Below are 13,059 nucleotides of genomic sequence, written 5' to 3'. Positions count from 1 at the left end.
CAAGAAGTCACTGCTATGGGGCATTTATTAGTTCTTTGTGCTGTCTTATATGATGGCAGAGTTAATTCCATAGTGTTTACTTTGATTCAATGATTTGTTTTTGTTTATTGGTTGTTTCTGGCCTTCTTACTACTGGTGAAATTGTATACATGGTATGTTTATTTGATTGTCTTCCTGACAGGCTTTTAAGAAAAATAGCCAACATTAGTGTGTCTGTGTTTACCTTACTGGCAGCTTCTTCTGGGGTTCTTTGAGACAGACTTTTTTTTTTTTTTACCTCCTTGCCTGTGTCTGTGGATGAGGATTTTTTTCCTAACCTCTGTTTTCTTATCCATGCTCTCTCCTTCCTTTCTGCATTCTTCTTGCTGGTACTGCTTCCTTGCAGTCTCTGTCCCCCTGCTGTGCTGTCCCTTGGTCTACTTGTGCCTCAGCTGCCTTTTCTTTACCCCTTGTGTCCCACCTGCTGCTGAGTTCAAGGAAGGACATTGGTGCACATGTCTGTACTTTACAGGAAGTGCTGCCTGTAGCTGGGGCCAGTCTAACCCAGGAGGCACAGAAGGTGTATTAGACATAGGGCAAGATTTTAAAGCTTTTATCTACTGTATTTAGGAAGAATACTTCAGAGTAAGGTATTGTTGGTGCATCGTGAAAATGCAGAGCCTGTCGTGGTGTCGTGTATTGTGGAGTATGTGGACAGGTCAAGGTTCTTGACAAAGGGCTGAAATGCAGTAAGGCAGTGCCTCTAAAGCCAGTCCTGCAGGGTTGCTGGCACATCCTCTCAGTCCTTCCATAAAGAGAAGATTAGGGTTTTTTTAATTCTACTAATGAGTGCTTGATAGTTTGTTCCTTCTTTAGTTACATAAGCAAATTAATTTGACATGCAAGATTTATTTTTAAATTGCATCCCAAAGCCATAGCCTGTTGTTGGAGTGAACTATTGAAGAAATAGAGAGGCAGTTATGAGAATACTTACTGTAGTGGCTGTCAGGTAGATGCCATTTGAGTCTAGAGGGAGCCTTGACATCTGTGGCTCAGTTGAATGAAAATGATGTTTTTAATGACTCTTGTAGCCCTTTGCTTTGCAGACAGCAGCATGAGCTACCTCTGGCTTTCTGTGGAAGGCTGGGCCTTTTGCAATTGATCACTGTTACATTTACACAAGATCTGAGTAACCAAAACTGCATTCAGTATTACAGGAGTATCTATAAGCAAATACCTAATCCAGGAATTTGGAATAGTTGTCAGAAAGCCAGTAATATTAAAATACAGTTATCTCCTTCAACACATGCATTTTGACAAATTGTATGTTGGGCAATTTTTTTGTTTCTGGGGGTGCATGCTGTCTCAGCATTCTTCATGGGAAATGTAAAGCTGTTTTAAAGTGTGTATTACTACACAGCTGTTACATTTTTATGACCTGAATCTTTAAATCAGGTAAATAGTCTTTGATAAAATACATACTTGTTGAATTAAGCTTTGTGGCCACATATTCATATTTTTTGTTTAAATTGAGATGCACAGTTAGTGTTTTAAATAGTGATGTGGTCTGCAAAACATTTACTAAATAACACAGTTCCTTCTTAAGGCCTTTTGAGGTGTTGAAATATTGCTTGCAAGACTGCCATGCTTGAAGGGGAATAAATGTGAAGAATGACTTCAGCTTTGGGAAGCTAGGTTTTTTTCCAATAATTTTTTATTACCAGTGAAAAAAAGCTTTGGCAAACTGAATCTCTGTGGATTGGAGGAGGAATCACCTTTCTCTGTTAATAATCCCTATTAAAGCATCCCTGCTGGTGGCTGTACCGAGTCTCTCTGTGAATTTGTTTCCCATGTGTGTATGATTCAGTTAATTAAACAGCTTCCTTAAATACCTCTCTCCCTTGCTTTCCCACCACCACAAAAAAAAAAAGGAAACCACAAACCAGCCAAAGCTCAACAACAAACACAAGCAAACCCCACAATCACTACTAGCTTGGATAAAGAGGGCATTCTTAAGACGGCTCCAGTGCAGCTCAGCCCATACCTGTCCATGCAACCCAGTGAAATGCATCTGAAGGCAGTGCCTAAGTGTTCATGTTCTGCCTGAAGGCTGGCTACAAGTGGTGTTCTTCAGGGCCATCTTGTTTAATGTTCATGACCTTGAGAGGAGATAGGATATGCTTCTTAAGTTTGACAACACTAAACTTAGACTCTCCTGGTCTGTATTAATAAGAAAGAACACATCCCAGAATATTGAGCGAAATCTCCCCCTCTATTTGGCACTTGTTGGGTAAGAGCCCTTACCATCATGGTCTGAATTCAGCATTAACACTGCCTTGTGGGGAATGTGAGCCTAAGAGACCTTCTGAGGCTTGCCTCCACCTGAATAATTCTGAGATTCATTTAATTACATTTGAGGTTCTCAAAATGTGCCCCCTTTTGTGTTCCTTTCAAACCTTAATGTTTAAGGGACTGTTCAGGAGATGGGATAAACAAACACATGAAATGCTATATTAATCATGGTAAAATTGTGTTGTAGCAACTTAATAGGTTATAAAACGGATCTGTGGGTTTTTTTCTGTGATTTTGTGTCATTTTCCTTGAATATCTGATAAATTGGTTGATACTTGTTCCTTTGCTCATTCACATAGTGGGGTTAGTATGTCCTGTTCGTCATGCTTTGCCCATTAAATTCTCAGTTTTGAAATCTCTGGTTCTGCCTCTGAGCCCATTCTGTATACATCTCTGTCTGTATTAGGTTTTTTCACCTTACCTACATTGTGTGCAGATGCTCTCTATCTCTGTAGGTCCCCAATCTCCAGCTGCATGGCGATACAAGTGTACTTTGATACACAGATTTCTCTGTGCTTTAGCTGGAGGATCAGTCAGTTGTGGCTGGAGCTGTGTTGTATTACAAGTTTTCAGTGTCTTACCCCCATAAATTATTTTGCATTGAAGGGCTCTTCCTGAAAATCATTAGTTGCAACTCTTGACCAGTTGCAGTCTCGTGCAAACGGAAGTGACAAGTGGCGTCCCCCCTTGGCCAGAGATGCTCTGTCACTGTGGTGGCTTGGTTCTGAAGGCCAGTCTCTTGTGTCACTTCATACCTAATAATGCAAAACAGGTTGTGGTTGAAAAGTATAACATAACGTAGTCCTGGAATAACAGAATCATATGGACCCATCAGGATCGTTGAGTCTAACTCCTGGCCTTGAGCAAGACACCCCAAGAATCACACCATGAGCCCAAGGGCATTGTCCAAACCCTTCCTGAACTCAATCAGGCTTTGTGCTATGACTACTTCCCTGGGGAGCTGTTCCAGTGCCCAAGAACCTCTGGGTGAAGAACGTTTTCCAGATTATCCCACCTAAACCTCTCCTGACTCAGCTTTGTGCTGTTTCCTTGAGTTCTGTTGCTGGTCACAAGAGTGAAGAAGAAATCAGTGCCTGACCCTGTTCCCCTTGTGGGGATGTTGAAGGTCACCATGAGGTCTCCCCTCAGCCTCCCTTTCTCCAGGCTCAACAGACCAAAGGACCTCAGACAGCTCCCCTCCAGACCCTTTACCATCCTTGTGGCCCTCCTTTGGGTGCTCTCCAGCAGTTTAATCTCTTTCTTACACTGTGGCACCCAGAACTGTCCCCAGCACTTGAGGTGAGACCACTTCAGTGCAGAGCAGGACAATCCCGTCCCTTGCACAGTTGGCAGTGCTGTGCCAGATGCTCCCTAGGACAGGGTTGGCCCTTCTGGCTGCCAGGGCACTGCTGGCCCATGTTCAGCTTGCCATGGGCCAGGACCCCCAGGTCCCTTTCCATGGTGCTGCTCTCCAGCCTCTCATTGCCCAGTCTATACGCACACCAGGGCTGCCCCATCCGAGGTGCAGAATCTGGCACTTGCCCTTGTTGAACTTCATATGGTTACTCAGCCTTCTAACTTGTCAGTGGCCTCTCTGCCCTTGACAGGAGTTGACAATTTAATATTGCTAGCAAACTTACTTGGTATTGCTTTGAGTCCTGTGTCTGGGTGATTAAAATAAAGATGTGGATGAGAACTGGGCCGAGGATGGATCCTTGTGGAACCCCAGTAGTGGCAGGTCACCAGTCTGAGGTCACCCCATTCACTGTAACCCTTTGTGCCCATGATCCAGTTGGTCACCCATTGGGTAACAGGGTTGTCCAGCTGTGAGCTGGATGCTTTCTTCAGAAGGACACTGTGAGAGACAGTACCAAAAACTTTGCTGAAGTCCAGAAGGCTTACATCTGTTGGCTTCCTAGATCAGAGGGGTAACTCTTTCGTAGAAGGAAAGTAGTTGACAAGCAGGACTTTCCTTCATGAAACCGTGCTGGTTCTGACCAATGGACTGCATTGTCCTCCAGGTGTTGTTTTGCAGTACTTCCCAGAATACTCTTTTCCATGGAGTCTTTGACCTTTTTGTTGCACATATTTAGAGAGATGCCAGTAATTTGAGGTAGGAAAATGAAAGAGAACTATTTTGTGTGGTTTCTCTTCTGGCTTGTTTGTTCTGTGCACTTCACTGCATTTTGGACACAGTCATTTCATTGGTGGGTGAGCTGAACACATCCATTCACGTGCTGTGCAAGGAGTTTGGGGGTGCAAATATGTCAGTCAAGGAAACTGAAAGGGTTGACAAATATTGCAAGCACGTGAAAGAAAGACCAAAATACAAGGAATATATGTACTTGTTTGGGTTGTTTCTTACTAGACAGCTGCAGTACTAGACAGGCGTTTGCTAGTACATTAAATTAATAGACAGAAACTCCTATGGTGTGTGTCGTGATTTACTCCATCATCACTTTATATTACATAAAAGCTTGCTATTAGCTGACCTTCAGCCTCTTCAGGGACTGAATAGTTATGCCTCTCCTATACCAATGTCATTTACAGTTCCTCTGAAGTTTGCATATTTCTAAAACAACTTTAATTTTGATTCATCTGGGAATTAGATCCACTGTGAGGTAATAATGATTTGAATAATTATTGTTGCATTCAGGGACTTACAGACTGTTCTTCCTCATCTGAATTCTTGGATTTAAGTGTTGTGGGAAATGCTGTAGTGTTGCCAGACATGTTTGTGTTCACAGCTCGCACAGATCTATTCCAAGTGCTAGTGTTTTTATAACTTTCAGGAATAGAGACTATGGCATTTGAGATATGTCTGTTAACATAATTATCTTTAACCTGAGCCCTTCCAGTCTGCGTGGTATAACTCAATCAACTGTGCAGTGAGTGATTATATTCTCTAGTCAATGTTCGTTTCAGGGAAGCTCAGCAGATTAAAAAAAAATAGAAAATTGAGCTGTTGTAGGTTTGAAATTGACGTACAGCTGAGCCTTTTCCTGTGTCCTAGTTGCTGTTGTGAAGTCATCTGTAAATGCTTCTAATTTATCACTTTGGATGCAAATAAAACAAAAAGTTTTTGATTGTAGTGTCAGGGTTTAGTGTGAATGCTGTAGCTTTTCTTTTTTATTAATGTTTCTAGTTTGCAGCTGGGATTTTTGGGATATACTTTAACTTCAAAAGTTACTATATTTTTCACCGCAGACAATTTAGAGGCATGTTACTGCTAAACTGTCCTGTACTTTGTTTATTGCCTTGTTCTAAATGTACATTGCCAAATTTTGATGGTACAAGTGCTGCCTTAACAGAACTGTTAGTGACTGTTGGAACAGCACAATGCAGCACACGCAGTTGTGTTCGCACAAAGCAAAGAATAAACCTCTGTCTGTGAGTGTTCATTGGTTTCAATAGGCTTTTCAGTAGCTCTGCATATTACAATTCTTAGCACCTAGAGTACATTCATATTCATTAAGGCAGTACAGTTCAGCCCCTGCTCGTGACTTGATTTTTTTTTTTGTTTTCCATCCCCTCTTCTACCAGAGTGTGAAGTAGAATGATTTTTTTAGTGCTGGTAATGTACTCTAGAAGATGTTATGGCTCTTTTCTCATAATGATAGCAAATTCATCTTTTGGCTTCTTCCATCTTGTAAGAAACATGTTAAATACCAGAATATTTAAAGCTTTTTGGAATCTTTCATGATGACCCTTGTGGCTATTGAGACTGAGAGGTGCTGGGCATGTATGGCATGCAGTCGTTTCTATGAACAATTAGTGGAAGAACTGATTGGTATGTAGTAGTCCAATCTTTTAAAGGTCTGAATACTTGCTGCTTTATTTGAATGTATGGAGGATGGGGGGATTGGTTCTTTGAATGCTAGTTGGCTGTTTAAAATGCTTTTTTGTTTGCTTGTAACTTGGCTGTTTTATTTGAACATTCTTTAAACCAAATGGCTTTTGATAGTCTGCCCCTGTTTTATTGTAGATATCTTTTGAGTTCAAACTTACTGATACAATAAGTGTGGGTTTTGCTTATGCGTATAAACAAAAATTCTCTACTTGCAAATAATATTGAGAGACTATTTCCTGTTTCCTTTGCACACAGCAAAATCAATGATTTCTTTGCCTTTATTGCTAATCTATAATTATCATCCCTATGAAATGAAACAAGCTTCTCTTAATGAAAAAAGAGTACCTTTGACAGTGTGAATTAATTGGACCCTTTTGTTTGTTAGAATGACTTCATGTTTAAGATATCTGATATTCCAGTAATGAGAAGTTCAGACAGCTATTTGATTTGAGCATTTGATTTAATGCATTTAATATGTTAATATATGGCATATTACCTTTGTAGATGAACCGACTAGTCCTAGTATTGACCATGATATTGCACACATTCCTGCTTCTGCTGTTATTTCTGCATCTGCTTCTCAAGCACCAGCTATAACAGCTGTTCCTCCCAGTCCTACATCTCCAATCCCTTTAATTCGGCGGCAACTTTCACATGATCATGGTGAGCGTTGATTTCATTCTTTTTCTCTTGCAACTTTTTTCCTTTCACACTCTGGAGATCAGGAGTGAAAATTGTAAACTCTTTATTGCTTGAAATAAATCGCAAAAATGTAATTCAGGTTCCTGCATTCCTCAAAAATTTCTATTTCTTTGTAGAATCCATCAGGCCTAGTGTCCTGGATAGCCAGCCTGCCACAAAAACTGAGAGATCAAAGTCATATGATGAAGGACTGGACGACTACAGAGAAGAGGGAAAATCGTGAGTTCATGGAAAAATTAGTTAATTTGGACATCTGCTTTTTTAACTAAAATCTCATTTTAACATTTGTTTTTCTTTCAACAGATCCATTAAGCATGTGTCTAGTTTAAAGGGCATTAAGGTAGGTAAATATATATATATATAGCAATTCCTAAACATTACCCATGTTACTGCTGTGACAAATGGTTTGAATTATACAGGTCTGTTTTATGAAGTGATGTGCTAAACAGACAGGAAGTTTTTTGGAATTGCTACTGAACAAATTGCTGATGTATGCATCATATAAGTAAACATGGTCTCTGTTTCCCTGGACCCATCACATGGTCCTTTTTTTTCATTTTTCTCAGTTTCTGTAAACAAAGCATATTAAATATGGTAACATTTTCTGCAAACTCACTAATGAGAGTCTAAGATTCATGAAGTTTCTCAAAGTACTCTTGGCATGTGCAAGACATATGTAAGTTTATACACTATTGTGTGTAAACTTTAGAAATTGTGTTTTTCTGGGGCCATATTCCTGGGGACATTTTTAAAGTGAGAAATATCTTGAACATAAGAACTGTAGGCAAATGTCTATAGAATTACACTGTGGGATTCTTTCTGTGATGTTTGCTCTAGGTCCCAGACAGCCAGAAATCTTCAGAAGATTCTGGTTCCCGAAAAGATTCTTCTTCAGAGGTGTTTGGTGATGCCTCCAAAGAAGGATGGCTCCATTTTCGACAGCTTTTTACAGACAAAGGAAAGGTACCTGTCATGTTTGGGTTTTTAACCTAGAACAAATGCTAAGCTGGTGACAAACAAAGATAAGGAACTTCAAGCCTTCCTGTTTAGGTTTTTTAATTTTTTGGAGGGGATAATGTCATCATTAAGAATGTAAAAATTTTATATCTGTTAGAAATTTACTTCAGTCAATTCCTCAGCTTTGTCTACAGACTGCTTTCCAGACTGTTTTAAGTTTACATTTCAAAGCATCTGTTGAAGTAAACTAATTTCTAATGAATTTCTAATTAAATAATAAGAATCAGTCCCTTGGTAGGTGTAGTTGCATTTTTTAATTCTTTCCTAATAATGAAAAAAGTTGTAATTTTTGTGAATGTTGCGGAGTTGAGTTCAAATTAACCTGCTGCACAAATACAGACTAATGCTTTAGGAAAACTGGGTGTCTGGAATTGCCATGGTGTGAAGATGCCATTCTGACTTGGAGAATGCCATGGGCAAGAGTTCACTAAATACCAGGCCAGAAATTGTCTCATTCTGTTTCTTACCTGCTGTCACATGTGAACTCACACTCAGTGCGTGGTCTGGGAGGGCAGGTTGTGGAGCACTTCAGTCCTCTAATGGAGAGCAATTAGTGAATCCTACTTGGTGAAGTCCTTCTGCCAGCCAGGTGGACAGCTTTTCTTTGTGAAACTTTGGGAGGTAGTTTTGCAGTCCAGAAAGGGGCACTGTGACAAGTAAGCAATCTGACACCTTGGTTGCTGTTTTTCAGCGAGTTGGTGGGAGCATTCGGCCATGGAAGCAACTGTATGTTGTTCTTCGAGGTCATTCACTTTATTTGTACAAGGATAAAAAGGAGCAAGTGACCCTTTCTGAGGAAGAACAACCTATAAGCATCAATGCTTGCTTGATAGACATCTCATACTGTGAAACCAAGAGGAAAAATGTATTCAGACTCACCACATCAGACCGCGAGTATCTGTTCCAAGCTGAGGACAGAGATAATATGTTAGCATGGATTAAAGCAATACAAGACAACAGCAACTTAAATGACGAGGTGATTGTATAATATTTAAAGCAGAAGTTGTAGTTTTTGCATTTTAATTAAAAATGTATTGTGTTTTCTTGTAATTAATACTTGAACAGAAGAATTAACTTTTAATTTACCAGTTGACCAAAATGTGAACAGGAACATAAAAGCAAATGAGGTGAAAGGAAGGGTAACTGAGTAAATTAATAGAGTTTTAAAAAGTTGATGTAATCATAATCAGAAAATAGGTGTTTGAAATAAATTAGTTAATGTTGTTGCTAATTTGACTAAAGATAAACTTTATGGCAAACTGATCTGCCAAAAATACCTAAGCTTTTTTAAAAGATAATTGCAGGATTAGGACCAATGTGATGCCTCTTCAGACTTGCATTGCAGGGTGTGTGCAGTAGTACAGCGTGAAGAGTTTCCCAGTAGTTAAAAAATGAAACTTTGAAGAAGCCTGTTTCTCTGATTAAAAGCTGATGTTTCTATGAATTAAGTGAATGCACGTTGCCAAAGGCAAATATCTGCTATTGTACATAAGGTATCAATATCTGTCCTGATATTGTCCATTGTGTTTTCATTGCAGTGATGAGCAACAGAGGAGTATTTTTATGTCTGTGGTCATGCACATCTACTCAGATTCAAAATAATTATCCAAAGTATTACACAGATAGCAGATTTTAATTAATGTCTTTTTCAGCTGTATTTGTAGTAGCAATTTGTTTTCTAAGTACTATGTGCACACAGGATTGGATTTTTTTGAGTAGTAATATCTGTTTACTTGCGTTTTTTCTGTATAAACTTACTTTCAATTTAAGAGGTATTAATTATATCATACTGCTTTGAAAACAAAAACCTGTAAATAGCAGTACTTGATTTGTAATTACTCACTTATATTTTCCTTGTGTTTTTTCAGTGTTTTGTCTTTACTGTTCTCAGGAACTGCCTCTTAGGATGTTTGGTTTGGTTGAGGGTTTGGGTTCTTTTAAAGTGGACTGAATTTTTGAATTCTATTCTTCTTTGCTTACCAGAAGAGTTAATCATATTCTGAAAGGACATTTTTTTTTTTGCTATTTTGTAAGATTATAAAGTATTTCTCAATTTATTTTATAGGATACTGGTGTTACTAGTAGAGACCTAATTAGTCGAAGAATTAAAGAGTACAGTACAATGATGAGGTGGGTGAATTATATGTTGCCAGTGGTTTTTGTAGAGTTCTTATTTAAATTCTTTCAACTGAAGTAGTCTCTCTTGTTCAGTTCTTCAAGCAGCAAAACAGAGCCATCTCCCAAAACACCTCGCCAGAGTCTGAGTATCAGACAGACTCTGCTTGGAACTAAAGCAGAACAGAGGACTCAGAGTCCACATTCTCCTAAGGACGAGACAGAAAGGAAGCTTCTCACTAAAGGTCTGTATGTTTTGTGTATTTCTTTAGTTCCCTTCTGCCCCAGTGGAAGGCCATCCAGGTGCCCATCTCAGGTCTTTTTTATACAGATGCAAACTAAGTATTAGCCCAGGGTTTTTAAGCTGCAGCTTTCGTCACTCATTTCTAGGAACTATTTAATCTCAGATCCTGAAACTTTTATTTTAGTCCCCTCTCAAGAGGTTTTTGTGGGGTTTTTTCCCTTCAGCTCCATGTGGGGCTAACAGTAGTAAACAGAGGTGTTAGGCTTCTTGAGAGCAAAATGTTGCTGAGCTTTGGAAATAATTTTGTGTGTAATTCAAACTTCTGTCTCCAGTTGACTTCGCAGTGATAAGGTAAATTTTTCCGCTAAAGTGCTTCTAAAGTATAGAAGAGATTTTTTTTGGTCTTAATTTTTAAAACACAGGAGTCAACTTGTATTATTTTTTCCAGAACAAAATTAATGTCTCCCTAGCTCTATGACTTCTAAAAAAGTCTGATGAGCTGGCACTGCAAACTTAAATCAGTATATGAGCTCCATCAAATAGGTTCACAATCTACTCTTTTTTTTTTTATTCTCTTTTTACTTTTTTTTTCACATAGTGTGTAGACATATAGTACTTCACATCAGACTGTTGTTTAAAAAATGTTGTGTACAAATTCAGGCAACTGGATAAGCAACCACTTGTGTTCAACTACTTTGGAGTGATTCAGTCTTGAATTTAAGCTGTCAGTGAATTTTGTTGCCAAAAAACATCCCTTTGCTTCTGCAGTGCTACACGTTACTAAATTGCACATGTTGGGTACCTCTCAAATTTACTGAAAGAATATCTCCAGAAATAAGAAAGAATTACTTACTGTGTTAGATGACTTGCAGTGCAAGATAAATGGGAATTGCAATTTGTTACAAGAATTCTATAGGAGAGGTAAACAGAGAAACTGAACTTTTAATCTGATTTTTGGATAGAGAATATTTTAAATGAGTAATGTTTGGAATTACTTAGGAGTGACTAAAATCTGATGATTTCTGAAAGAATGAGTAAGTCTGCACAAGTGTGAGCATGGCTCTAGATTCTGATGGGTATTTCGTGCAGCAGTGTGATTTCATAGAGACTTAGTGTTGTGCTACTAAATGTGGATTTCAATTTTTTAAGATTTTAGTAGTTTATATAAATGTCAAGTTTAAGTTTAGTAGTTTATCTACTTTTACTCTTAGAATGATGAAATGCCACAGTAGCATCCAGCTCCTTGCTTTTCTAAGTTTGGGGTGTGATTGTGTTCAGATTTATCTTTTGAACCACAGAAGAGTAACAGAAGTTGTGTTTAAGGCAGACTAATGAGTTGCTGCATAAAGCCAGGCTGGTAAAAGCTGAAAACGCAGCAGGTGTCACTTGCTTTTTGCAAATCTGTTACCTGTATTTACAGTCAGTTTTGTAGCATAAATGTTCTTATTTTTCTTCTTTATTTTCTTTTTTTATTTCCACTGTCCTAACAACAAAAAGATGAGACAAGCCCACCAAAAGACAAAGGGACATGGAGAAAAGGCATTCCAAGCATTATGAGGAAGACATTTGAAAAGAAGCCCTCTGCTGTTGGAACATTTGGTGTTAGACTAGATGACTGCCCTCCAGCTCATACCAACAAAGTATGGAAGCAGAGTTGTTCTTTAATTGGAAATTTAAAATACTTTTTAAATCACTTACTTATCCGTACAACTCTTTTTTTTCAGTATATTCCACTGATTGTTGATATATGCTGCAAACTGGTTGAAGAAAGAGGTCTTGAGTACACAGGTATTTACAGAGTGCCTGGAAATAATGCTGCCATCTCAAGTATGCAAGAAGAGCTCAACAAAGGAATGACTGACATTGATGTTCATGATGATGTAAGTCTTTAATCACACCATTTTCATATTAAAATCTCCAAAACTTTTGGTTGTGTTGTGATCATAGAAGTATAAAGCATGTCTGACCTTTTCTTTTGAACACGTAGAAATGGCGTGACCTGAATGTGATCAGCAGTTTGCTGAAATCCTTCTTCAGAAAGCTCCCAGAACCCCTCTTCACCAATGGTAGGTTGTTTTCATTACAGTTTTGTCTTTAGGAATTGCAGTTGAACAGTTGTCTTACAACATTCAGATGATTTGAGAGAAAATTTAGGGAAATCATCCCCACTCTGCATTAAACGTTGTCTTTCCTAAAGAATAGGGAGTCATAGTGATCATCCTAGGAATGAGAGGTGTAAATATAATTTCTGTGATGTGAAGGGATTATGAATATGCAACTAAAAGAGTAAAACTTTCAATTCCACTATTGCAGTATTCAGTGAAAGCTGTTGGGTTTTTTTTCCCTACTGTCATACAAAACATACACTTACAATATAATGGGCTAATTTTTGACTTCCAGAGGTCATTCTTTTATGTATGTTACTAGTGTTCAAGGGGGAGTGGGGCTGGCCGATGGGGGTTTATATGCATGCATCTATGGACCTAAAAACTTGTATATAATTTCTGCTTTTTTAACAGACAAATATGCAGATTTTATAGATGCCAATAGAAAAGAAGATCCTGTTGAGCGTCTGAAAACACTGAAGAGACTGGTAAACTAAAATCTGTTGTGTTATAGGTGCACTACAAAATTAGCATTAAATGTTCAGTGTTCTGAATAGTGATTGTTTGTTTCAGATTCATGATTTACCTGAACACCATTATGAGACTCTCAAGTTTCTTTCTGCACATCTGAAGACAGTAGCAGAGAACTCAGAAAAGAACAAGGTATTAGAAAGAGTCATATAATGTATTTTGGT

At 38.4% G+C, this 13,059-nt stretch overlaps 1 protein-coding gene across 6 annotated transcripts in view; it reads left to right on the top strand.

The window, feature by feature from the left end:
- Positions 1-13,059, top strand: part of ARHGAP21 (Rho GTPase activating protein 21) — a 114,255-nt gene that overhangs the window by 92,645 nt on the left and 8,551 nt on the right. For 5 of the 6 annotated variants that reach the window (XM_039704630.1, XM_039704649.1, XM_039704640.1 and 2 more), the window contains 12 exons: positions 6,686-6,844; positions 7,000-7,102; positions 7,187-7,223; positions 7,721-7,846; positions 8,592-8,876; positions 9,966-10,030; positions 10,112-10,260; positions 11,757-11,899; positions 11,984-12,139; positions 12,247-12,325; positions 12,779-12,852; positions 12,938-13,027. In XM_039704630.1, the coding sequence (XP_039560564.1) occupies positions 6,686-6,844; positions 7,000-7,102; positions 7,187-7,223; positions 7,721-7,846; positions 8,592-8,876; positions 9,966-10,030; positions 10,112-10,260; positions 11,757-11,899; positions 11,984-12,139; positions 12,247-12,325; positions 12,779-12,852; positions 12,938-13,027 (1,466 nt within the window). The remainder of the gene's footprint in view (positions 1-6,685; positions 6,845-6,999; positions 7,103-7,186; positions 7,224-7,720; positions 7,847-8,591; positions 8,877-9,965; positions 10,031-10,111; positions 10,261-11,756; positions 11,900-11,983; positions 12,140-12,246; positions 12,326-12,778; positions 12,853-12,937; positions 13,028-13,059) is intronic. The other variant, XM_039704673.1, reaches the window with a different exon arrangement.

Source organism: Passer montanus, unplaced genomic scaffold, assembly GCF_014805655.1.
Source record: "Passer montanus isolate IOZ18808 unplaced genomic scaffold, ASM1480565v1 scaffold10, whole genome shotgun sequence".
In the NCBI taxonomy this organism is placed as follows: Eukaryota; Metazoa; Chordata; class Aves; order Passeriformes; family Passeridae; genus Passer; species Passer montanus.
Note: the sequence above shows the minus strand (reverse complement) of the source record. Positions and strands in the feature narration are given on the sequence as shown.